Source organism: Pezoporus wallicus, unplaced genomic scaffold (assembly GCF_028554395.1).
Source record: "Pezoporus wallicus isolate ANWC-B61680 ecotype Strahan unplaced genomic scaffold, APGP_CSIRO_Pwel_v1 contig_818, whole genome shotgun sequence".
Classification (NCBI taxonomy): domain Eukaryota; kingdom Metazoa; phylum Chordata; class Aves; order Psittaciformes; family Psittacidae; genus Pezoporus; species Pezoporus wallicus.
This window is the reverse complement of record NW_026636248.1, coordinates 5,724,072-5,751,368: the sequence shown is the minus strand read 5'-3', so window position 1 is coordinate 5,751,368 and position 27,297 is coordinate 5,724,072. Positions and strand designations below refer to the sequence as shown.

At 40.6% G+C, this 27,297-nt stretch overlaps 2 protein-coding genes across 8 annotated transcripts in view; one reads left to right on the top strand and one right to left on the bottom strand.

Moving 5' to 3' along the window:
* PIGN (phosphatidylinositol glycan anchor biosynthesis class N) overlaps positions 1-8,209 on the bottom strand; it is a 102,098-nt gene extending 93,889 nt beyond the window's left edge. The window contains exon 1 of one of the 3 annotated variants that reach the window (XM_057399406.1): positions 8,187-8,209. In XM_057399406.1, the coding sequence (XP_057255389.1) occupies positions 8,187-8,204 (18 nt within the window). In that variant the 5' untranslated portion in view covers positions 8,205-8,209. Of the gene's footprint in view, positions 1-305; positions 430-8,186 lie in introns of those variants that run through there. The other 2 variants (XM_057399407.1, XM_057399412.1) reach the window with 2 other exon arrangements.
* A 308-nt stretch (positions 8,210-8,517) lies between these two features.
* Positions 8,518-27,297, top strand: part of RELCH (RAB11 binding and LisH domain, coiled-coil and HEAT repeat containing) — a 74,707-nt gene continuing 55,927 nt past the window's right edge. For all 5 annotated transcript variants that reach the window (XR_008970916.1, XM_057399402.1, XM_057399401.1 and 2 more), the window contains exons 1-2: positions 8,518-9,149; positions 25,163-25,252. Coding sequence is in view for 4 of the 5 variants with exons in the window: in XM_057399402.1 (XP_057255385.1) it covers positions 8,648-9,149; positions 25,163-25,252 (592 nt within the window). In the remaining variant the exon portion in view is untranslated. The remainder of the gene's footprint in view (positions 9,150-25,162; positions 25,253-27,297) is intronic.

The following is a 27,297-nucleotide window of genomic DNA, read 5'->3' as shown; positions in this document are numbered from 1 at the left end:
TTACAATGCAGTTCAGACGGCCAATTCACCTCCTCTATAGACTCAGCCCAGCTAGTAAACTATGTATCAGACTCAGATGTATTCTTTTCTTTCTATACTTTTTTGCTGCTGTTCCAACCTCCTAAACTATACACAGAGCAAATCATGATACTGTCCAACCTCCAAGATGTCAGAATGTAGGCTATCCCAATAAGGTATTTTTGTTCAAACAATTTGGAGCGAACAACACAAAGCTGGTGTGGATTTTTCAAGCCCCTTTTCAGATCTTTACCTGGAGAGTATTAAAGATCCACCAAGCTACTCACTGCCAGTTAAATGTGAGCTGTCCATATGAACAGAGCAAGCAGAAAATCAGCACTGACCTGGCTATGCTGGGGGCTTCAGCAGACTTCAAAGCTTCTCACTTTTTCGGATATTGTACATAAGTAGAGAACAGAGTGAGCAGACAGAGGGGAGCAATCCTTTGGAGAAGCAAGAAGGCAAAAGGAGCGGATGCTTTTCTTAAACTCCAGGAGATTGAAGAAAGAAAAGCAGCAAGTACCTCCTGACCAGAAATAGTTATTTTTCTAGAATAAAGCAATGTACACAGATTAGAGAAGGGAATTTTGGTTGGGTTTTTTTTGTTTGGTTGGGGTTTTTTTTTGGTGGTGATATTGTTTTGGTGGTGGTGTGCTTTTGTTGGTTGGTTTCCTTGGTTGCTTGTTTTGGTTTGCTTGTTTTGTTTCTTTTCCCCAGAATCCTCAGAAAGCTCAGCTTCCTGCTGGTGGCAGATGGGATGAAAAGACCCTCTCTTTCTTCGGACTCACACCTATCAAAACAATACCAAAAAATCTGGGTATTAGCTGTAAGTGCCTCACCAACAGTCATGTCAGTGCAAGGACTAAAATACCCAGACTGTGACAGCAGCAGGGGAACAAGACATAAGCAGTGAGCCACCTAAGCCCAAACATCAGAGGCAAGAAGCAGGCAGTTTATTCCCCATGAGCTTTTCCCTCTTTTCAAGTTGATCCATAACTTGCTGACAAGACTTTTTTTTCCTTCCTTTTTTTGACTCATGCTACAGAAGCTACATCCACAGCCTCAAGCTGGGCCAGGTTCCTCAGTGCTTAACAGGAAAGCTGATGTAATTAAGTGCAGCTCTAATTTTCCCAAAGTAATCTACATCTAAGCTATATTCCCTCTGAAGTTATAATCTCTCAGCATTATTTATAAGGCAAAGAAAACCATACTTGTACCGCAATACAATATAGTTCTTTGTGAGAAATGTAACATTTCCCTTTTATATTTTTCTTTCTTCAAATATGCAATAAAACATGCACAAAATACTACATGGAATATGCCCCATTGGCAGGAATATTTTTTTAAGGATAATAAAATGTCAGGAAAGGAAGCTCAAGATACATTAGTCATTTCTTTTAGAGGGACCATGCTTCACTAATACTGCCAAGTCTGTTGATTAAGATGAATAAAAACCATTGGAAATGCATTTTCAATAAGCATCAATGGCCTTAGCAAGTATCTTTTACAGAAAAAGAAACAGGCACAAATGTTTGCTATGCTTCTGGATGACTGATACATTTTTCAACTAAACAGTGTTGTGTATTCTGTAATTTAAACTGTCAAAGTGGTGACTGTACAATTTGTCCGTACATTAAAAAAATATGCTTTTGCTTAGGGTTGGTGAGCAAAGTGAAAGTTGTGTGGTCTAACTGACAATATTTTGCATGCCATGGCAGTTACACATCATCTAAGATGCTGTAGCAGCCCCTACCATATTCTTTTACTAACTGAGATTTTAAAGGAGTTATATTAGTCAAGAAATGCTATCAAGTCATTCCTGATGTAACAGCACATACACCTATTGACTGCACAAATTATACAACAGACTTAGCAGTCAGTCTCAGAATAATTCTCTCATATCTTTACACAGTACCTAAACATAGGAAACCCCAAATCCTCATTTTGACTTCATTGTAAAACCATACAATGAAGAAAAGTGGGATTACAATGAAGTCACTTTTCCTCCTTTCCAAAACTTCATTTTCTTTCTATATTGAGGCATAACATGCTCTGACAGACAATGAAACTGCAACTACAGTACTTCCACTTGCTCTGGCACTGAAGTGGCTTTTGTAATTCAAACCATCTGTTTAAAATTATTTTTGTTCGACATCTTCACTGAGCATTTTAGGGATTATAATAACAAATGACATCTGTTTTAAATTTTAAATGTGGTTCAGAAAAGCACATCCAAACCTGAGGCAAAAACCTCAAAGAATATTTAATTTTCTTTTTAACATTACTTGATAATCAAAATTACTCTGCCTGCCTTGCCAAAACCTTTCAAGGAGAAATTTGACTATGACCTGCAAGGCGCCAATAAAACATCAAGTGTTCTAATACTTGAATGTACTGCAAATCACTTAGCCCAATGTCAACCTACACAATTTTCTCTGAATTATTCTGTAAACGTGGAAAATTGTACCCACAAGTCTCCCAGGCACAAAAACATAATTAAAACCGATACTGATAACAGGACATCATTGATAAAGTGTACATGGGTACTTCTGTAAGAAATGATGACTGCTTTGAGGCATGAAAGATTAAAAAGAGCATCACCCTTTGGCAGCACTTCAGCCAAGTGGAGAAAAACCCCCAAAGAATAGAAATTCAGCTTTACATCTGCTCGGTATGCAGGCAGCTACAAATTCAGAACTCAGAAAAAGGAAAACACAACAACAACAAACCCTTGGTGGTTTTGCTGTGAATCATCTATTTCACTGGACAACAGCATTTGATGGAGGGGATGTGGTGGAGGGGTGGAGGGCTATATCTATTTTCAAGAGGTATTTGCAAATCTTCTGTATTTCTTGACTTCTGGGTATTTCAGCAATACTCTTATCAACAAGTCTTCTTCAAGCATCACTGTTTTACAGCTTCATGTCATATTTTCAACTTAAGATGGACTGCTTAATTCCTTTTGTGCTTCCAAGAACACAAAAAGGCTTGCATTACTCAGATTTCTCCATTATTGCAAAAAACTAGGATTTTTTTTTTTTTTAATCATTGTTTTTTCTTGGAGATCTTGTAGACAGATTTTTAGTATTACAAGCTTTAAGATATACTTTTGGTAAAGGAAGATCAGCCTGAGAGTGTCTAACAGAACCCAGCCCACCAACCACCACAGCTGTTAGGGTCAAGGGACAAGTGGCACTTAAGAAAAACACAAGCACAGGAAGACAGCTTGCTACATCAGTCTTGCTGTGCCCTCCAGTCTCACTGCAGCCCTCCATGGCAAATCAAGGCTGAAGGAAAGCCTCCCGAGATATTTTTAAAGCGACTTGCAAAACTAAAGACAAAAGCAATAAAGTATATGCACCAATACAAGCACTACAGTTCCTCCCCTTAGTAATAAAAGGGACAAGGATCAAACTCTTTAAAGTCATACAACAAATATTAACATAGAGCACACAGGGAAAATATTGGAAAAAGAACAATTTTTAGGTGCAATGAGCTTGGCAAAAGCAGCTTGCAAATATATTCTGTATACACACAAAGGAAACACCCTTTCAAAGTAAAACAGTGCTTAAAGTATGTTCCACAGAAGCTAGTGGGACTAAGGAAGACTTTAAAGAGCTGACAGAAGTTGTTTGTCTTTATTAAAGTCACATTTTCTTATCAATATCAACCATTACAAATAAACAAGAATTACCTCAAATAGTAACAAGCCACATCTGTTGAATCTTGCACACAAGCCTGTGAATGCTAATTTGCCAGTACAAAAAGGAAAAAAAAAGGACTAAAAGACAACCTTCCAAGCATACAGTAGTACTCTCAATGAAAGGAATACGGAAGTCAAATAATCAATTTGTAGGTTCCCTTGCTTTCAAAGTTTTTTTTAAAAAAAAACAAACACAAAAAAACAAAGCCAAAATAAGACCTTTAGAACTTTTGAATTCAAAAGTCCTACTTAATTATCCTAGCCAGTTGAATATAATGTATTACTGAATGCTATTCAACTGGCTAGCATAATTGTTATTTTATTTATCTTTCCCTACCAAACTTCAGTTCAAAGCAAAGCTGACACAGACTGAGGTAAGTTAAGTTTCCCACTGAGAACAGAAACTCATTTAAAGCCTGAGGAAAGCAATCCAAATCAGAGACACATTGTACAACACAATTTATTGATAAGCACAGCTCTGAAGAGCAACCTGCGAGCACAGTGATGGCCAGTGCCCACCCGGGACATGGACATATAGCCCCCACCTGCAGCAGGCAGGCACTCTATGGGTCCCGCACCCCTACCAGCCCCCACAAAGCCAATGGTGCTCATCGGTACAACCAAGTTTTCAGGACCAGAACAGACCCAAGTCCCTAGGTAACCCCATTCTGAAAACACACCGTCAGAAATCACTGCTTCATCATAAAGAAATAAGCACAAAGGGAGGGGAGAGTATGGGGTATGTTTTCAATTCCTTCAATCACCACATGAAACAAACTATTCTATAGAAATTGCAATAGCCAAGTTGTGAAATGCAGAATAAGATAAAGAGGCTGGTTTATATCACCTTCAAGAAAGCACTCAAGTTCTCAACTAGTAATGTAAGTATATACAGTATTTGTCCCAACGATACTTGGAGGTCTAGTAAGAAATCCATATGCAAAGGAGTTACCTCCTCTTCAACTAGTGGCCATACTTACAACGTATTCACATAAAAAGAGTATTCCTAAGTGTGCATAAGGCTGTGCACAAAACTATCCACTACCCATCCAAACTATAAGTTACTGCAGCCTGAAATACTTAGTTTAGAATTAAGTTCTTTTTGCTCCTCAGCAATCTCTATTGCCATGGTAAGCAGCATTCATTATCATTCTTGATATATCAACTTGTAAACACCCTCTGTTGAAACCCTGTGAACTTACTGTTTTTTTAAACAAAGCCAGGCCACTTTTCATTTCTGGAAGACACCTTTACTTTTTGGCTGCTGACCTTTTCAATGTCAAGCCTCAATTGCCTAGGCCTCCACAAAGCTTCAATGAAAGACACCTTAAATTCAGGCAAAACAGCTTTTCATTTGAATAGAAGTATCTTTAGACCTCAGAACTCAAGAATGACTTTACAATTACGGTTTTCATACTTCAAGACATTGTTTCCCTTTTCCATCCACATGATCCTTCACTATGGCATAGCACACCATCTTAGAGCTAACTTATACAACTGCTTTCTGTGCAGCCAACATTTCCAGGCAATACACACCATCTTCCAGACTACAGTGAGTGAAGCCCAAGCAACTGAAGTGTTTGTGGTGTCTTAAAAAGTCCTATCTTTTTTTTTTTTAAAAGGTCCTATCTTTTGTTCCCAAATTATGTCTCCTTACTCAACTGTAACAGTTGAGTGAGTTTTCCCCATCTATTCATTCTCACAAAAACATAATACATTATGAAGCATGAACAAGTTCTCTGTAGCACTCCTCAGTCTCTGAGTGTGTTTACTTACTGTATTTTTGATGGTAGGCTTCCAAAAATCCACTGTTCATAGTAATGCTTCAAAACAACAGTTTTAGAGATGGAAAAACAAACACAAACTTTGATTCAAAGGGATTTAGGGGGTTTTGTTTTGTTTTGTTTAATTCTGGTCCTTATCAGACATCATGGGAGATAACATTTTTGGTGAGGCAGACAATATTTCCAAGAGCCCCTTCATACTGCTGTACTACTTCGACTTCAAACCCCAATTTAACAAGCACTTTCTAAAGTCAGCTTCTCCAAGTAAAGCTGCAACTGTACTTGACACACAGGTAACTATTAACCTGCGATATAAGCCATCCTCCTTAAAATAACATACCCTTAAAACTGGAAGGGACAGATACAGTTTCAGAGAAATGACAGAAGTCTTTAACCACAAACCACCACCATTATGAGTCTTAACACCTGCACTATTCTGCTCCTGCAGCATATAAAAATATTTTTGAGGTTAAAGTGTTGACAAAGCACTAAAATTCAATTTTTTAAGGTATTAAAATAACCATAAAGACTGTTAACTTCTGAAAAGTTTATTCTAAAAGGAGGTGAAAGTCTTAAACATATATAGATAAAGATTCAGGTAGCTCCATGTTAGAAGAAAATGTAAGTAAGAGTTCGTGGAACTCACAGATCTGCACTGTTTTAAAGCAAATATCAGATTGGCTCAGATTTTCCTCATTCTGTTCCCTGTGTCTTGATTGGGATTCCAATCAGATGGAAAAAGCCTACCCTACTTCACTCACTAGAACACATGAATTTATACATTTCAAGTGTCCAGAACAGAAAACCTCAATATGAACCTAATGGAATTATGTAGCAATTGAAACACAAACCCCCTTGTAACTTGACTTGCAGTGCGCAGTCACTCTGAGAGCAACTGACACTGCACCAGAGCAGCACAGGAATAGAGAGAACCCAAAACTGGTCATATATTTAAGGTCATTGAACTTCATCAGCTCAAGATTTAGCACCCCCACCAAAATCAACACAGTAAAAGCAAAGACTTAAATTTCTCTACTTATTTTCCATCTCAAGTACTTCAAGTTTTACATTATTTTAGGGGAGGGATGGGGAAAAAGATTGGTCCTTACTGTAGCAGCACACTTGAGTCGGCAGAAAGCAGACCCCTAAAAGGTAGAATGTAGTGTCCGAGCTACATTTAACAACTCCAAGACACATGCAAACACGACCGATCGCCACTAGAGGCTGCTACAGGACACCAGTTTTTCCCCTCCATTTCAAGGAGGAGGCACCCCACCACCCGCGTATCAACTATTATCAAGTTGATAATTAATATGTTTTAACACTGCAGAAAGGAAAAGCATAAGATTTCCTTAAGTGTTCCTATTTCTACCGGAGCAGCAACACTGAAATGTTTTTGTTCTTATTTTTATTGTGGTCCGAGTCAAATTTTAAAGCATTTTCAATACACCACCATTTTACTCCATGCAACAACCAGTTCACATTCCACTACTTACTTTTTGCATAGTATCGACAACGCAAAACAGTAATATAGCAAAAAAAGTCGAAGTTTATTACAGCACAGTGGAAAATTGATTACACTGCTTACAAAAATTCATGCAAATTAAAAACACAAGGGAAGTGCCAGCCAGAATGGTTTGGGTTGGCAACCCATGGGCAGGGACTCCTCACACTAGACCATGTTGCCTAAGGCTCTGTCCAACCTGGCCTTAAATACTGCCAGCAACGGAGCATTTACCACTTTGGACAACCTGTTCCAGTGCCTCACCACCCTCACAGTAAAGAACTCCTTCCTTATATCTAACTTGAACTCCCTCTGTTTAAGTTTGAACCCATTGCCCCTTGTTCTATCACTACAGTCCCTCAGGAAGAGTCCCTCTCCAGCAACCTTGTAAGTCCCCTTCAGATACTGGAAGGCTGCTGTGAGTCTCCACACAGCCTTCTCTTCTCCAGGCTGAGTAGTCTTTTGTAGAAAATTCGCATGATATGGCAAGGGTTTGCTGTCACAGTACTGAATACAGCTTCTAGATCTAGAAATCTTAATAAGGCCCAGTAAATTTTAAAGGTTGTACTTATAATCTTGATTCAAGAGTTTTTAATTATTTGCAAAGACTGAAACATGTCAGGATCAATGCAAATTCTTATCAGTATTTTGATCCCAACTTTGCTTTCAGTAAAGCAAGTAATTCCTACTGAATCAGCTTTATGCAAACACAAATCTGGCAAGTATAGGGGGAACGGGACATGATTTTCAAAAACAGAAGATACCAGAGCTGACCCCATTCTGTACCATTTTTAGCGAGCTGAACTTCCACTCTGGAGCAAACACCAGCTGTTGCTACACTCTGGCTGTTTCTTGCCAGGTTACACCTCCGCATCACACTCCCAGACACACAAGTTATCACCAGATGTGCTTACACTGCCCCTCCCCCTGATTTCAGGCCGGAGCCAACACAACCTAGGAGATTACGCGGGAAGGCCGGCGGGTCTCATGGGGCCCGGGTCCTGAAGACGACCTCCGAACCCTCCGCCCCAGCAACACCCATATACCGCAGGCTGTGCAGCCGCCCACAGCGGCCAGAGCCCTCCGGGAGCAGGGAAGTGCAGGCCAGAACCCGCCCCACAACCAGGACCAGGGGCCCACCACCCCCAAGCCCCCGAAGGAAGCGCCCACTGCGCACGCGCCAGCACTCACTCATCTCCCTCGCAGTGAGCCCCGGCCGCTTCCGCTTCCGCTTCCGGCTGCCTGCCTGCCTGCCTGCTCCCGCGCCCCCGCACAGACTCCACCCTCCGCCCCGCCCTCCGATGCGCCCCGGCTCCCGCGGCGGAGGGGGCGGGCGTGCGGCCGGCCGGCAGGAGAGGGGCTCCGGGTTTCCGAGCGCTGCTTGCGGTTGGTCCTGGAAGCTCTCGCGAGAGTTGTGATCCGGAAGTGGCAGTGGTGCTCGTGGGAGGTGGCTGAGGTGGTGGTAGGAGGAGGAGGAGGAGGTAGCCGTCATTGCCGCCGCTGGCGGCAGCGTCCGCAATAGTGAAGCGGGCTGGCAGTTGCCCCGGCCTTCCTAGAAGTGGCTGCGGCGGTGGCGGCTCCGCTCAGGCTTTGCCGGGGTAACGCCTTGGTAGTGGTCGCGCCGTGTTGGGCTGTAAGATGGCGGCGGCGGGCGGGGGCAGCAGCGTGAACCCCTTCCTCAGCGACTCCGAGGAGGACGAGCCTGAGGAGTCCAGGCCCGGCGGCGGCAGCAGTAGCAGCAACGAGCCCGGGGGGCCGGTGTACCCGCAGCAGCAGCAGGAGGCGGTAGTGGCCGCGGGGAGCCCCGATGAGTTGCCGGGTTTGCGTGCGGCGGCACCGGGCGATGCTGGCGGCGGGGTGGGGGCGGGCGGCGGGACCTGCGCAGGGGAGCCGGCGCGGGTGCCGATGGACGCGATAGCGGCGCAGCTTCTGCGGGACCAGTTCTTGCTGACGGCTCTGGAGCTGCACACGGAGCTGCTGGAGAGCGGCCGGGAGCTGCCCCGACTCCGCGATTTCTTCTCCAACCCGGGGAACTTCGAGCGGCAGAGTGGCACGCCGCCCGCCGGCGGGGCCCTGAGCGGGCTGGGCGGCAGCGTGCTTGGGGGAGCTGGCGGCAGGGAGCCCGGGACCGGGCAGCTCAGTAAGTGACCCTGGCTCGGGGAGGGAAGGGTGCGGCGGGTTGTACGGGAGAGGAATCGGGGCTGGCCGGGGATAATTCATGGCGCGGCACTTTGCCTGGTGCGTGTCTTCAGGGAAGCTGGGCGGCCAGGGAGGTCGGTTTGTATTGCTTTGTGTTTTCTGCAACCCGCGTGTGTGGAGCTGGGGGAGGCCGAAGGAGTCATTCGGGGGCTGAGGAGATGGGGTGTCAGGACTGGTGTTACCCTGGTCCTTCTCACGGACTTGATCGAGCTTCAGTGTTTCCATGAAGATCGTGCGTGTGCCAAACGCGGAAGAAGTGTGAGTGACGGAGATTTTAGCCTGAATTTTCAGTAGTCTCGTGGTGTAGGCTTAATTTTTAACTGCCTTGGGGTTTCGTTTGCCGTCTTTAGTGACTGCTGTCAAGAGACAAACTATAGGTAGCTAGGAGAAAGTTGGGGTTTAAGCCATGGCTGCCTTTTGTCAAAAATGGGGTGTCAGGAGCCAGCATGTTATTTCTGCTGATGCATTGGAATGACAAAGTCATGCAACGATAGATCTGAATTTCACAGGTCATGCACAATTAATACAATGTTTCCTATAATTAATGCTGGAGTGTTTACCAAGTGTCTGCAGCCGTTGAGTAGCCTTTCTGGGATCTGGAGTTAGAGAGCAGTAAATTTATTGAGTTACCGTATCTTTAATGAGAAAAAGCAGTGCAGGTATTTGGACAATCATTGCATAGCTGGCCTTGCAAGTTCTTGAGTTTTAGTAGTAGAGCAGATGGCCTAGAAAAGAATCAGTTGTGTATTTTATCAGTGTTACTGTCAAGAAACAGAATTCTAATAAGGAAGTGGCTTGTGGAAGTGGCTTTGAGAGAGAGAAGATGCCCAGACACAGCACTCATGAAGACTTAATGAACTCACAGGAAAAGTATTGAAGTGAAAGAAGTTGTGGTTATCGCTTTAAAGACTTGTTTATATGTATGTGCATTCTAAAACACCTAAATTTTGAAAATAGTCCCTAGCATTTTGTAAATAGTCCCATAGAATCCTAGAATGGTTAGGGCTGGAAATGACTTTAAGATCATCTAGTTCCACCCCCTCTGCCATAAGCAGGGACACCTCACACTAGACCATGCTGTCCAAGGCTCTGTCCAACCTGGCCTTGAACACTGCCAAGGATGGAGCATTTGCCACTTGTTTAAGCAACTTGTTCCAGTGCCTCACCACCTTCACAATAAAGAACTTCCTCCTTATATCTAACCATACTTTTGGTTTTTTTTAAAAATAAGTTTCTAATGTTGCAAAGACATGCACTTAGACTTAAAATTTAGAAATAACTGATAGTATCTATATGGCTGGATAATGGACATCTGAGCTTTAAATTTGTTACTGTTTTTCAATATCTTAAAATGGTATGGATTTTTTTTTCATGATGTGTTGTTTATATTTTGGTTATTGTGTTTATGAGTACTTAGGATTTCATACTTGGCTTTGTCCAAGAGCTTCAGTGTGGTGGTCTTCATACTAAGATAGGTGAATGTTGGAAAAACTTGTGCTTTAAGGCTTCAAACCAATATATATTTTCGTTTTATTAAAAGCAGCATCCTTGGGGATTCCAGTCAATTCAACTGCTTGATTAAACTTTCTATTTTTCTTTGTTGACATACTGTTTCCAGTTATTGATAATATGCATATTCCAGTAGAGTCAGAAAAACACCAGCCTGTGTAACTGTGGTGTAATACATTAAAAAAAAATGATCTCTTACAATCCTAGAACAATGTACACTTATGTGAGGACATCTTAATGATTATATTATGTTGACCTGCTGAATGATAGATAAGGATGGGACATAACTATTAAAAAAGGGAGGGAAAGGATGGGACATTAAAATTTATTTTGGAGCAGTGTAATAATACTGAGGTGTGCTGAAATTAACATGCTAGAGCTTATGTTAAAGGTTAAATGTCAGTGTTGTGGATTCTGGTATCTACAGCTTGGAGTGTGGTTCTCCAAGGATTTTTTTTTTTTTTTTTTTCTCAACAATGATTCAAAGGGCAGTTTATATTGAGTGACACTGAAAGGTGACAGATCCAGAACAATGGAAAAAAATGTATTTTTGTATAGCTCAAGTAGATTTTTGTACTTACTGCCTTCAGACTTTCTTGCACTTTGGAGTCTAGCATTGAGCTAGCAATTGTGACAGTGCTGTTCAGCCTGATTGTGGTTAGTGTCAGCAGGAGCTGATAGCCTTATGCCTCTGAATTTATACCAGTTTCCAATATTAAAAAATGGAAAATTATATGGTCTTTGTAGGAGTTCTTTTCACTTTCTTGTTAAACATCTGTTATTACTGTATTTACATAGAGGATAAGTCACAGGTCAAATCCAATAGTAAGTCTAAATAGTTCCTAAGTTAGTTAAAAAGTTTAGGTTTTTGGGGGGAGATCCTGTCTGTTGTGCTTATATTTGTGGATCCTCACATGGAGACTTGCAGAGGGTGTATTTGAGAGTAGTGCAGGTACCTTCTTTTGCTGTAGCATGCCAAAAGGTATTTGAGAATAAACCAATAGCTTTCCTCATAGAAACTGTTGATGCAGAAAGTAGCAGAGTTTGGCATGATTGTCATTTCAAGGTCACTTGGATTTAATGCTTTAGTAAAGAAAAATTCTTAATGTGATCAGATAAAAAAGTTATTTGTTTCTGTTGATACCTAAAGTCAGAATTTCTTCTCGGCACTAGCTTTGTACTTACTCCTCCATGCCCCCCCAAATTAGATGAATTTCTGTGGGTTTATGCTGAGTTTTTTGATAATTTGAGTGGATGGAGAAAAAGTATGACTGGCAATTCTTCTTGAATGTGAAGTATGTTTGGAATGCTGCCTGAGGATTTCCACTGAGCAATGGAAACCTTTCATACTGTGTGTTCCTGTACAGAATAGGAGAATTTCGGTGCAAGTGTTGTTTGGCACTTCTCAGAATCCTTTTAGGCAAGCTGAACTATGCGTGCAGGCTAGATTTTTTTAATCTTCCTCCCTCCCTCCCCCATCTTTCTGTTTATATACTGCTATAAAGAAATTTTGATGAAGTATCATAGGATTTAAACAACTAGCATCATGTGGTAAGCTAGTGACTTAAACGCTGTTTTGTCTTTGAACTGTGCTTCAGAATGCTTAGTTACAAAAGCAGAGATAGTCAGATGACTTGGATTTCCTAGGTTTTTTGAAAAACACCCTTCCATTCTCCAGCAGCGATAATGTCGCAGCTGCAAAGAGAGTAAGATATATTGTAATGAAAAATATGGAAATGTGTATTGTGTCTAGCAATTTTGCTCTTCCCTGTGAAGGAGTCAGTACTGTTCTTTTAGATGCACAGTACTTGTGTATAGTCATTTCTTCATGTCCTGTATCTCTGATAGATCTTTCCAAACTTCTATGACAGCTTCTTCCATTTGTTTCAATAACAGTAGCTCCATATCTGCTAGACCATTTTGGTAACCACTTTTCTAATGCTGCCTCTGTGAGTGGTATGGTGGAATTTCCTTCTTCATACAGTATTCCAGATATTTTACAAGGCTTTAGTTAGCACCCACGTATTAAATTTGTATACAGTACAGGCTGAGATACTTGAAATTTAAAAATAAAACTGTCACCTGTCTCATCCTTATTCCCAATCCAGGAATGTTCTCCCGTATATACAGGTGACAGTAACTCAAGCTTGAGCTTTCTGGGTGAAGAAACTATTTTTTATTTTTATATATATGTGTGTATATATATATATATTTTCATATGATTGCTATGGTGCTCTTTGATTGCTATGCTTGGCAAATGCCCTTTCCTGAAGGGATTCAGGGACACTGTTAGAACTAGCTTGAGTCTTAAAATCTGTCCTTTATTTTGTCTTCATGTCTACAAAAGCTTAACATTCTCAACATTTAAAATGGCTTTATGAAAATCATAAAGAAGGGGTTTAAACATTGTTACATAGATGTTTTTTTCAGGAGGCGATTTGGTTTTAGTTATTTCCAAAATAAAGTTGTTTACAGAATTATCACTGAGTAGCAAGGGTACCATGTAACCATATTATATTTTACCTTGTAGTAATTTATTTGCCTGTTCTTGTTCCCTTAGGATGTTTATAGATATGTTAAGGGAATTTAGCTGCTGTAGTCCTGACTTTCTGTTCTGTCCCTGTGCCAGAGTCACTGCTACTTTCCTCTGCTGGGGAAGGCAGAAGTGAACCTCTATATAGGCACTGTAGCTAGTTCAGTTATTTGTGAGTTTAACCATGCCTTGGTTGAAAGCTTCAGCAAAGTAGGCTTTGTGCTGAAGCAGCACAGATTTCCTTCTGGCAGTTTTGCTGATGGAGAAAGGAGAGATTTTGGTGGGGGGCTGGGTGGAGAGAAAGGGAACAGCAAAAAGATTATCTAGAATTTTGTGTTTCAGAACTAACCATTGAAAACTTCTTTAAACTTCCCTGTACATAATGTGAATTCTGCATAAGTTACATCAAGTTTCCTGTAACTTTTCTTCCTTTGAGAATTATCTTTTTCTTGACTGAAGATGTGATTTGTGCATTCTGTTCAGCTGAGAGGATGCTTGCTGGAAATTTCATCGTTATCTGGTATAAAAAGATTTATCCAGTATTTGCAAGCAAGTCATGATCAAGTAGGTGTTGATCTCAGTTTTGGTGGAAACTGATCTGTGTGTAGTTCATCGTCTCTGTTAATTTAAAAATTGTAAAGCTGGGCTTATTTTATAAATTCATAATCAATGAAAATATGGAAAAAAATCTTTTTCAGAACTTCTCATGCTTTAGAACTAAGATCTGCCACAACTTCTAAATTAGGTAATTCATATATATATGTATGGAATTATTTATAGCATCAGAAGTCTTTTTCCTATCGGTATATAAAGATAACTCATAAACACGTTGGTTTGTGTTCAAAGTTATAACTCTTTATTGTCAATGTATTACTTACATTTGGTTTTTTACTGTGGCTTTTGTAAAGATGCGGGGTTGAGAAACTGAGTTGAATTCTTCTCTAGGATAGGTAAAAACTTTGAGACATTTAGCAAAGATCATAGGCCTTGTATTTTTCATTTATGATGCATGTGCCTGAAGCATGGCCCAGACTATAGTGAGTTTGTTAATCAAAAAGATTGGGGGCGGAAGTAAAGATTTTCTACTTCCCCTTGATCCCCCTGCTTTCTTTAAGACAGACCAAACTGGGAAAGACTGAGAAATACTGAAGTCTTTCCCCTGGTGCACCACAGGGGAGATGCAATTTACTTTCTCGCTTCCTGCAATATAACACTGCATGATGGTGATGCAACTGATTACTTTGTTGCTGAATTGAAGGAAATACTGTTATGTAAAAAACTCAGAGACTAAGAATTTCGTATTTATGTAAAAAGTACTTTTTAATCTTGGTTTGATGTTGGAGGGGAGAGAGATACAACAGTTGTCCTATCATTTATGAAGCTGTTGGAGTAAGAGAAATTATGGTAAAAATAGTCACAGAATCCACAGGATGGTTGACGTTGTCCGAGACCTTGAGGTCCAAGCAGGGTCACCTGGAGCCAGTTGCCCAGGACCGTGTCCAGATGGCTTTTGAGTATGTCCAAGGATGGAGACTCCACAATCTCCGTGTGCAACCTGTGTCAGTGCTCAGTCACCTGAACAATAGAAAGTGTTTAATGATGTTCAGAGGGAATCTCTTGTGTTTCAGTTTGTGCTCATTGACTCTGGTCCTGTCACTGAGCCCTGCTGAGATGAGCCTGGCTCCATCCTCTTTGCACCCTCTTTTCAGGTATTTATACACACTGAGATTCCCCCCTAAGCCTGCTTTTCTCCAGGGTGAACAGCCCCAGTTCTCTTAGCCTCTCTTCATAGGAGAGATGCTTCGGTCTCTAGTTGCTAGATTTTGAGGGTTTTTTTAATATATTTTTCAATTGTTTATAGAATCCACCTGGACACACACTGCTAAAACTTAACTGGAACATATACTACTGTCCTGAGATAAATACAGAAATCAGGAAAAGGGGGATCATACTAGAATTGGAATAAAAAGAAAACTGAGAGAATGCAACGCCTGAAAATTAAGATGAATATTATCTATACACTTTAAGTAGTCCCTCAGCAAAGGCAGCCATTTAAGGAGTAGATTGATACAATTTTGCTTGATGTCAGAGAGTATAACGGAAAGCTGGGTTACTGCAGAGAATGGAAAAATAACTTGTAATGCAAGTTAATTGATACATTTTGGGAAATGCAGTGCTGCAACATCAACCATATGGAGTTGATTTTTATGCTTTTTATGCTTTCTGATTTCTTCTGAAGCCCCCTGGGGTCTTGAGTTGGAAGAAGCACCTCTGTGCCATGCTCTGTCCCCTAGCTTTTTTGCTTTGGGAAGCTCTAGTAGCTCAAGCATGCTACAGCACTTATGTACAGAGCCAGGCTGGGTTTAATGTTTTCCCCAATGTCGGATGCCCCTGGAACTCAGTGTTCACTGCAGCAACATTCAAATGGCTTGGTGCATTTTTCCTCATGAGCTTATGCTCTGTCCCTGTCATAGGAGTGAAGGTTGTCTTTTTACTGCAGTGTATCTGCAGAGTATTTGTTTTACCTATCTAGTGATTGTTTTTTGGTTGTAGTGATTTGTTTTAGTGATTATGAGGTTTTTACTTTTGGGGTGTTTTGTTTTTTTTTTCCTGCTGTTCTTGATTAGCAAGCATAGGTTAGTTTTCTCCAAGTAGCTTTAAGGTTTTTACCCTCATATACTTTCTATGAATTTTCATATTTGTTAGTAATATGAAATAGGTCAACACAATGACCATCTGTTTGGTCAATCTGTTGTGGCTTGTCCAGCATGGACTACTACTGTGATCATCCAGAATGCCTGTTCTAGTAATTTGTTAGTGGATTGCTCTGGCATTTTGAAAGTTAGTTTTATTCTAGTTGCTTTATTTAACTCTGTTTCCTTTTAGTTTAATGATGATATGAGGACTTCTTTTCAGAACATACCAACCTTGAAAATTCAGGTCTCATTGAGTAAGAAGATCTGGGAGAACAAAAGAAGCAACTGCAAAACAAGGTTGATACGTGTTTACAGTTCAGTGTCTGCTGCAGTGAATGACTTTAAAGCTCTTAGTTCCATCTTCTTCATCATCATCATCATCATTGCCTGGGACATGGAGCTGTTCCAGCTGTTGTTGGAACAAGTCCAGAGAAGGGCCACGAGGATGATCAGGGGACTGGAGCACCTCCCGTATGAGGATAGGCTGACAAAGTTGGGTCTGTTCAGCCTGGAGAAGAGAAGGCTGCGTGAAGACCTCATAGCAGCCTTCCAGTATCTGAAGGGGGCCTATAGGGATGCTGGGGAGGGACTCTTCATTAGGGACTGTAGTGATAGGACAAGGGGTAACGGGTTAAAACAGGGGAAGTTTAGATTGGATATAAGGAGGAAATTCTTTCCTGTTAGGGTGGTGAGGCACTGGAATAGGTTGCCCAGGGAGGTTCTGAATGCTCCATCCCTGGCAGTGTTCAAGACCAGGTTGGACGAGGCCTTGGGTGATATGGTTTAGTGTGAGGTGTCCCTGCCCATGGCAGGGGGGTTGGAACTAGATGATCTTAAGGTCCTTTCCAGCCCTAGCTATTCTATGATTCTATGACTTCGCAAACAAAGATGTGGGAAGGGCTTTACCCATGCTTACTGCAAGTGCGCTGATGACCGAAAAGGCCAATGTGAGGTAGGCAAATTCAGTTGCAAAAAGCACAGTGAAAAGTCTCCTTGGGTGGTATAGGCGGGCCACGATTCTTTCTACGTTGTCTTTTCTCCTCGAGACTAGTTCTGCGTGAGTTCTCAAAGGAGACAACGGCATTATGTATGGTGAGTCTCCAAGTCTCCCAATTGGAGGCCAAGGTGGACCACTGATGGTAGTCAATATGGCCAAGGCTAAGATATTGTTTCAGTGAGTCCTTATATCTCTTCTTTGGGGCACTTCTCTTGCGGCAACCGGTGGCAAGTTCACCATAAAACATGAACTTAGGGGGGCGGTGATCCTTCATCCTAAAGAACGTGCCCTGCCCAGCACAGCTGCAATTTCAACAATATGGTCTCGATACTGGTGACCCCTGCCTGTTCAAGGACAGTAACATTTGACACATAGTCAGTCCAGTGAATGTTTAGAATTGTACAGAGGCAGCACTGATGAAAGTGTTCAAGGAGTCGCAGGTGATGGCAGTAGATAACCCATGATTCAGACCCATATAAAAGAGTAGACAGTAGAAGTTCCATCTTAGAGTTATCTTAAAGATGTGGAACATGTTGATCTGGTAAAATTTACTCTGCAAGTTCAAATTGGTTTAAAAAACTGACACATAAGTCTGTTAGTACCATAAAGGTGTTATGCTATACCAGGTATCTGCTGCCACAGATCAAGTTTTCTTTGCTGGCTGATGAAGTATTGGTAAGCTTGGAACAAGTTGAAACAAGCCAGACATTTTAAATGCAGCAGCCATATAAGACTTGTCAAAGTAATAGTGCTTCAGAGTTGTCTTGTGAAATTTGGGAAGGCTTAAAGAAATTTTTGGTGTTATTTATGGAGAACTAGTTTCATTTATTCATATGTATTGCACAACATACCTATTTCAGTTGCTACATAATGCAGACACAGATACAAACTGACCTGTAGATCACTTGTGAAATTGTTAATGATGTCTGATCCTTTGATTTAATGTAGGAAGGACTCCATTAAAGTTTCAGGTTTTTGCACTATCCCACATCTTCTGTGAGTGCTGTCCATCTTGCCAGCTGGTTTCTTCACATATACATATGTGCAGTTCAGTACTAATACAGGGCTTAAGCAACTGCAAGTATATACAAGAGGAAGCTATTTTTTTTTTCTCCCAGATAGTCTCTGTCCCCAGTTTCCCTGGTTTCTGCCGGTTTGTGCCTTTGATATTGTGCAGGACAGCTGAAAATGCAAATTATTCAAGGACATGCTTTTCTGGACAAGTATCTCTACGGGAGAGCAAGCCATCTCTTTTACGGCCATAAGAGCTGGTTTAATCTGGGTCTGGAATGTTTAAAGTAGGTAAAATACCTGGTTTACTGACTTCTCTTTAGCTATCAGAAACATCTAAAATACATATTTATACACTTGCATTTCCTTAGGACTGAACTTCAGCATTTCTTTTATTGTGCCTGTACCACAGAGAGAAAAAATGAAAAAGTAAAAACATGCAAAGTGAATGTCTTGTACAAGTGTACTACTATTATTATTTCTTGAACTTCAAGGAAAAATACAGAGTTCTTGGTCTTCGTATGCTTCATTTGGTTAATTGTTAGTGCGTGACAATGTGTTTTCCTGTGAACTCAGAGAAATGTAACAACTTATTGGCTGCTTTACCAACTAGTAATTTTAAAAATCAATTTAGGTCTCATCCAAATAGCTTCTGAAAGATTTAATTCTTAATTTTTTTTTCTTCTGCCTTTCTGCCAAGAAGTAATTGTTTTGTTTGTCAGTGGTTTTAGCTGATTTATAATGTGCTCATGTAAAGATTATTCAATAATCCATTTTTATGGAAGACTGCAACTGATTTCTGCATAATTCATGTACTGTGAAACTATGGTTAATACGATCCCTCTTGCTGTCCCTTTAGGTAAGCTGGTAACAATAAATTGGTTGTACCATCAGAGTGAACGAAACTTAACCTTTTTCATCTTGCATATGTCATTTGAAAGGGATTTGAACTTTAAACTACCATTTTAGTTTGGGTTTTTTTTTACATTTTTCTCTTCATATAGTTAAGTTCAGGTTTCAGTGAAAGAGCTGAATATGCCTCGGGAACATAAGCTGTCAGCAGAAATCTGTATGTCATACAGGTAGCAGTTCTGGGAATAAGAAAGGAGTTAAATTCTCTTCCTCTGGAATGAAGCAATCGCTGAAGCAGTACAAGTTTAAAAGTGAAACATGGCAGTGAACCTGATTTTTAACTTCACAAAAGACATTAAAAAAATTGCATTTTTTAGCAGATGGATTAAAAGAACTTTTTAGCTTTGAGTATCTAATATGTATCTTAGCTTTCTGATTTTTGTTAATCCTTTTTCAGTGTTAGAGGTAAAAGACAAGAGCTATACACATGCTCTCTGTAACTTTTCCAGTCTCTCTCCTGGTATTTCACCAGTATGAGTGATGAGAGGCCTAAGCCTTTTTCATGTGTTTTCTATGCACCTCTGTGGCAGACTTTTGTTCCATATTGAAGTAATATGCTTTCTGGAGTTGTTTATACCTAGTTGTCAAAACAGTTTTTATGTTGCTTTATTGTTTCTGAAACAAACTGACAGCAGTTATTTTTTCAGTGTTTACTAGGAAAGCCTTTAGCAAAAATAAGTTGTTGATAAAGTGTTCTAACTCAGGATACTACAAAAAGAAGTATAAAATCCAGATACAGAAGATTGTTGGTAAGAATGTGCGCACCATGACAGCACAATGGCTTCATGCTGCTGTGTCGCATTGGGTTTTTTTCCTAGAAAAGAAACAGAATGCAGCCAAAGCGTACTTCTCCTTTTCAGCAGTTTCCCCCTGCAAGATTCTGCCTTGATGCTCTTTGCCAAGTAACTTATATCTAAGGGTTCAGTGTACTGGAGTACAACTATTTGTACTTCAGAAAAATGGTGAAGTTTTGCATTCTTCAGGGGAGCTATGTGGCTGAGCACAGCCCTTCCCTTGCTGATTGCTCTCCTTCAAAGGTCTGCTCATTTTGCTGGTGAATGAGGCAGTTTCGTTGCCAGCAGGGAGGTACCATGTTAGACCAGTCAGTCTCACCTCTGTGCCTGGCAAAATCTTGGAGCAGATTCTCCTGGAAGGCATGCTAAGGCACAGGAAAAACAACAAGGTGGTTGGTGACAGCCAGCATGGCTTCACTAAGGGGAAATCCTGCCTGACCAATTTGGTGGCCTTCTATGATGGGGCTACGGAACTGATGGACAGGGGTAGAGCAGTTGATGTCATTTACCTGGACTTGTGCAAAGCATTCGACACTGTCCCACACAATATCCTTGCCTCTGAATTGGAGAGACATCAATTTGATAGGTGGACCACTCGGTGGATAAAGATCTGGCTGGATGGCCACACGCAAAGAGGTGTGGTCAGTGGCTCAGTGTCCGGCTGGAGACCAGTAACGAGTGGTGTCCCTCAGGGATCACTGTTGGGATCAGTCTTGTTTAACATCTTTGTTGCTGACATGGACGGTGGGATTGAGTGCGCCCTCAGCAAGTTTGCCGATGACACCAAGCTGTGTGGTTCAGTTGATACACTGGAGGGAAGGAATGCCATCCAGAGGGACCTCGACATGCTTGTGAGGTGGGCTGATGCCAACCTCATGAAGTTTAACCATGCCAAGTGCAAGGTCCTACACCTGGGTCGGAGCAATCCAGGCACAGCTACAGGTTGGGCAGAGAAGAGATTCAGAGCAGCCCTGTGGAGAAGGACTTGGGGGTGTTGATCAGTGAGAAACTCAACATGAGCTGGCTTCAGTGTGCACTTGCAGCCCAGAAAGCCAACTATATCCCGGGCTGCATCAAAAGGAGCGTGACTAGCAGGTTGAAGGAGATGATCCTGCCCCTCTACTCTGCTCTTGTGAGACCTCACCTGAAGTATTGTGTGCAGTTCTGGTGTCCTCAACATAAAAAGGACATGGAACTGTTGGAACAAGTCCAGAGAAGGGCCACGAGGATGATCAGGGGGCTGGAGCACCTCCTGTATGAAGACAGGCTGAGAAAGTTGTGTCTGTTCAGCCTGGAGAAGAGAAGACTGCGTGGAGACCTCATAGCAGCCTTCCAATATCTGAAGGGGGCCTATAGGGATGCTGGGGAGGGACTCTTCATTAGGGACTGTAGTGATAGGACAAGGGGTAATGGGTTAAAACTTACGCAGGGGAAGTTTAGATTGGATATAAGGAGGAAATTCTTTCCTGTTAGGGTGGTGAGGCACTGGAATAGGTTGCCCAGGGAGGTTGTGAATGCTCCATCCCTGGCAGTGTTCAAGGCTGGGTTGGACAGAGCCTTGAGTGATACGGTTTAGTGTGAGGTGTCCCTGCCCATGGCAGGGGGGTTGGAACTAGATGATCTTAAGGTCCTTTCCAACCCAAACTCTTCTATGATTCTATGTTCACCCTCTGATCCTTTGTTGAGAGGTAAATCCTTAATAGAAGCATAAGATTTGATGTTATAACATGTTATTTTGTATTTCCCTGGATGATGGCATTGGTCTCAGGAGAGAAATCTCCACAGACGACTGCCTACAAAGGCAGTGGTAAAGGGTGAGGCAACAGGTGCAGTTACCCCCATGGTGGTAACATTTTGGGTAGGTGAAGTTACAGGGCAGAACTGCTGCTGTTCAGCTTTGGGCAGCCTTCAGCAGAGCTCTGCCAGGCAGCAGTGCCTGTGCCATGACTCTGCTGTCGATGATGGATCTGGCAGAGCCTTCCAGCCGTTACCTTCCAGGTAGTATGTTCAGTTAACTGTCTCATTTTAGCTTTTCTTCTCACTGTGTTATCCCATGCCTGGTACTTTAGTAGGCTCTATCAGAAATCCGTCTTTGCTGTTTAAACCCACTGCGTAAGTCCACATGTGGTGCTTGGCTCTGTTTCTTGAGAAGCTTCCACATGATATGCAATGATAGCTCCAAAATTCGTTTTGCCTACTCCCGGTGGGGCAGGGTCCTTTTCACTAGTGCTGCTGTGGCTTTTGATAGGAGCAACAGCACTCTTTGCTGCCTGCTATCCCTTCAGCCTTGCTTCCACAGCAGCTGTGCCCGGGGGCAGAGACTGCAGTGTAGCCAAGGCAGGCAAGGGCCATGTGGCCCCACAAGCTTTGCAGTATGAGTGCCTGGCTGTGGTGGAAGTCTGTCTTTCCATGTGGGTAGCAGAGTACCTGCACGAGCACTGAAGGCAAAGGAAGCAGCTCCCGCATGGCTGTTTTTCCTGCTGCTTGCAACACTTGTTTCAGTGGGAGCTGTGGCAGCTGTGGTTGGGCTTTCCCCATAGCTGGGACTTGGCAGGATGTACCTTAGCACTGGTGATTCATTGATGCCTGTGGAGCCAGTTTGGCCTGGAAATACCTCAGCTGAAGTGCTTCAACACAGATGGCCTCTTACCTTAGTAGCAAGAAGCAGTTCTGTAGCCACACCATGTATTTTAAGAGGCAGTATCCTGTAGCAAAGTAACAATTTAGTTTGACTGGTGTTATGGAAGTTACAATCTCCCAAGTTGAGTTCTGCAGTATGTATCAATACAGTTGTCTGTTACTGTTTCATTTCCTTCTACCTTCATTTGGATAGCTGTGAGCAGTTCACTATGTAGATTCATGTTCCACCAATGTGCTGTGTAAAATAAGTTTTGATTTTGCACCTTATCTTTGGATTGAACACTGTGGACATAATGACGTCTAGCACCCAGATTAGCTTGGTTTACTAATGACAGCATGCTTGGGTAATGATGTTATCTGGGCAGGTAATTTTGTACTAGGAAGGAGGATCAGCATTACTGGGAAAGAGAAGTGCTGGTAGCAGGTAACAGGCCATAAAGCTGGTGTTCCTTAGCACATCATTGCTTGGTTTAATCAGTATGGATCCAGATATTTGCATCTCTGCAATGCTAACCTGTTAAAAAGAGTGTGTCAGATGTTTGCTGTTATCATGAACACTGATGAGGAGAAATGCTGCCGTTTGTGTAGATGTGGTGCTTAAGGCAGTTTCTAGGGATTCAAATAATGAAACCCTTTGGTTTTGTTTAGTTTCTAGAAGGACTGTTAAGGTTGTGAAATTGATCTTGTGAATTAAGATTATACAACTGCTTATGATTTTAAATGTGTTCTGTTATGTACATCCTTTGATGGACTTTGATTACCCCATGCTTTTTTTTCTGGGCAACTGTGGGGGTTTTGTGTGTGTTTGCTTATTTTTTTCCAGGAAGTTTTTTGCTGTTTTGGCAAATAAGTTTTTGGCTTATGACTGGTTTTGTTTCATCAATTGTAAGGGGGAGAGCCTTTGCCTCTCAAATGTGCCACTAGTCATATGAAGAAGGTTTTGTTGCTTATAGCTTTGGGAGCTTAAATAATTATGATGTGGTTGACTTCACCTGAAAATTTGAGTGTTGTTTCTCTGATGCTACTGGCTTCATAACAGAAACAGAAAATTAATCTATGAACATGGCAAAATTGCAGGAGGAAACAGAGTTGTGTTTCTGTTTTTGGCATAGCTGGGTCACTTTTCTTAAACATCAGATTTTAATTGCGATCTCTGTTTGAATATTGTGTGTTTCTTTAACTTGAGTCTTTAAGTTGATTTAAAAAAAAAAAATGATCTTGCAGCTCCAGTTAAATAAATTGAGCAGTACTTACTGAACAAGGTGTTAGCAGTTTTGAAAAAAAGCTCTGAAGATTTTCATGCTGTGCATGCAAAATTCATATTCACTTTTGAACTTAAGCATTCTGAAGATTTTTCTCTGTGTATAAAATCTGGTTTATTTTCACAACAATCCATTTTGCAAAGATGCTGCTAAGAGAGTTTGTACTATGATGCACTATGGAACCGCCTAGAGAGAATTATTAAATCACATTAATGTCTGGAAAAAATGCAGTAGATAAGACCAAAACCTGCAAACAGTGAGTTTCAAAAATAAATGCTTATTAGAGACTCATTGAAGAGCATACAGTCTGTTTCATTGACTGAATGACAAAGTATAGTCCGGGGGGAAAAAAACAGTGGTTAAGCATAAACTCTATGATATCACATACTTCATGCTCATGAAACAGACAAATTAGGGTTGCCAGGCACTTCAGGTTTGGTACTGTGTAACAGTGCAAGAGTTGGCAACTTTAGTATTCTCTATCGCTTTTTTAGGTGAGTGTAGATGCTTTAATCAGTCTCAGTCCAGGTGTTTTTATTTTAGTCTAGTGCTGGCCTATATGTAGGGAGGCTGCCACAAAGCCTTAAGGGACAACAAGGCTTAAATATAACAAAAAGAAACTCATTAATAGATATTTGTGTTTTTAACATAATGCAGAACTGGGAGCAGGTGGGGGGGATTTAAATACTTTTTGTGATGGTAGTCACGCCAGAATTTGACAAGTGATGAAATTGCTTCTATTTCCACTGACAGTTATGAGGGTTTTTGACAGCCTGATCAAATTAGTTCTTTGTGAATGTGACAACAGCTCTAACATAATTAAAATTATTTCTGAAGTGCTACATAGAAATTAATTTCAAAAGGAGGGGCAAGATACTAAGTTAGTTAATACAATTTTCGATGTTCAATTGTGCTAGGGATGTGTTCTATTTATTTTGGGTTCTGTCATCAAGTAATTGCGCATTTTTCTAATGAAAAGGCGAATGTGTATTTTAAAGACTTGAAATTATCAAAATTGCTTTTTAATTAAACATACCACTTTCTACCCAAAAGGAAAGATGTCAAGGTCAAATCAAAGCCTTGTGCTGGTTACTGAATTTAATGTTTTGTTTTTTTTCTTCATAATTTAATTCTGGACTCTGAATATTTTACCTGCAGTAGCATGATCTGTAGTTGCTTTGCTTTGATTTGGCTAGGTAATAAATTCCTTAGTAAATGTTCTATTAAGTAGGAAGGTGCTGAAGTTAATGGCTAGATTCAAAAGAGATGTAAAAAAGTATTTGGTCACCTTAACAGGCCTTAAAATACCAGAAAAGGGAAAATGAAGTAGTGTATTTGCGGCAGTTATAGGTTTCTGTGGAATGGGAGCAGAGTTGCTTGAAAGTTATTGCAGAACTTTATATGTTTGGTTTCTTGTGAACCTGTATGTCCAACTGAACTCACTAAACTTGCTGTAATGCAGTAAAATTTTGGTGTTGCAGAACACTTAGCCTTTTGATTATAGTTTTTGAAATTAAAAGATGTTGTGACTTTATCTGTCAAAGCCAGTAAACTCTTCAGGATTTTTTGATACCTTTTTTATTTCCCCCTCCCCTTTAAGATCGCGCTGGAAGCATCAGTACTCTTGATTCCTTAGATTTTGCAAGATACTCTGATGACGGCAATAGGGAAACGGACGAAAGAGTAGCAGGTAAGTTTTTTATGTGATTTAGAAATCATAGGATGCTAACATTATTTGACTTGATGTTTCTTGAATGTGTTTAAATGAACATTCCTGAAGATGACAAGACTTCACTGTGGTGATTTAGCTGGTTGCTTAATGATAGAATTGTGTTTCAGTCACTTCTACTCTATTTACTGTAAATATTCAGGCAAGTGTACTTCTGTATGATTCTATATGTAACCAGGATAGAAGCAGCCAGATGCTTGAAAACTGCCCAGCTTTTGGCAGTAGAATAGTATCTTGATACTGCCTACTGACTACTACTGTTCAGCTGAAACTTATGCTAAAATATTCTACATAGTAGTCTGTGACTACTGCATGGATCTGTAACAAGCCTCTTAAATACAGCTTCTGTGTAGATCAAATGAGCATTATCAAACCTAGAGAAGTTTGGGGATTTACTCAGTTCTGTAAACCTTCTTTGCTACAAATCTTAATTGTAGTGCTTTTTTCATCTCCCATTTGATTCCTTGATTGTGTAAGTCTTTAAGGAAGTGACAGAGTTTTTTTGCCTCTTGCAGTTGTTCTGAACTTAAAGAGCCTGTGGCATTTTTAATTTAAAGGTTTATGATTATCTCTGCAAAGGCAGAGACTGATTTTCACTTACATTTGAAATTATTATAATAATCTCATTTACATATGAGACATTTCTCTAATCCAGGCTTTTTAATAAATTTCAGATATTGTTATGCACAGCTTCTATAGAGAAACCCATAAAAGCTTTTCAGAAACTGCTACAGAACGCTTTCTTTCTTGTTAGTTAAGACTGTTTAATATCATGAGCGCCTGAAGATTGTCCGTGCTGTGACCTTTATTCACACAGTTCAGCTTTATGAAACCTGAAATTGCAAGCTGCTATGTCTCTCTTCCACACTTCTGAACCACCATGATTCATCCTAGCAGAAATACTTTCATGTTCTTAAGCAAAGAAAAGGCTGGTGAAACATAGTTCTGTTAAGGATCTTGTTTTTGAAATTTTTTCTCCCGGTCAGTCTGAAATGGCAACCAGTATTGACCGAGAGAGAAGATGTGTAAGTGTTGGAAAAGCCTCATTTTCTTGCACAGTTAGTGTTTCTGAGGTAAAGGACTAGATTAAATTCATGAGCATAAAGCAGATTCAGGTATTTTAATGCTCTGGTCTTGAACTTTAGGTACTTGCTGTTCTTTGATTTATATGTAAGTTTCCACGTTCTTATTACCTTCTAATTACTGTCTTTTTCTATATACATAGTCAGTTTCAAGGGAGGCAAGAGTTGTAAATATGCAGCTAATTTTCTAAATAAAATGTGTTTAAGGAACCCAAGTATTTCTAAATTGTGTCCAGGAATATAAGACAGAAACAAGCAAATTAGAAAAAATATATTTTTTTCATCATCTTAGTCAGTATTTCTCAGCATAGTATTACTGGGAGAGCTAGTTCCATCTTTGCATGGAGCTGTCTTTAGTAACTGAATTGGATTAGAGATGCTTGTAGAAAGTGAAGATCAGTCAAAATTGACATCCAGCTAGAGCCATTAATGTTCTGATGGAACATTAGTGCCAAAAAGTTGATTAATTCCAGTATAAAAAGAATATATCCTAAAATAAAGTAAATCACAAATAGGTTGTTTTGAAGATTGCAATGTATTAGTTGGCCATTGTCATATGTAATAGGCAAGCAAAGTATATGTCAGGATATTTACATTGTTTCTGTGTTCCTTTAAAGAGTTGTTAAAAAAGTTCCTAAGAGTTGTTAAAAAGTAACATAAGAACTTGAACAAAATAAGCCTCGATGTTATTTCTGAATGTTTGTGAAGACTCAGTTCTCCAAAATATCCTATTTCTGCTTAAATTTCTGATTCAATTATAATTGCTTAAAGTCTTCTGCCTCAGTATTGTTTAAAACCTGAGCAATAAACTTCAGAAAAATGGTAAGTACTTAATTTGCATGTAAATAAATTATATCGGTAGAGGTTTCAAACTTTTCATATTCAGTTCCTTCTTTGAACAAACTGGTTTAACTTCTGCTTTTG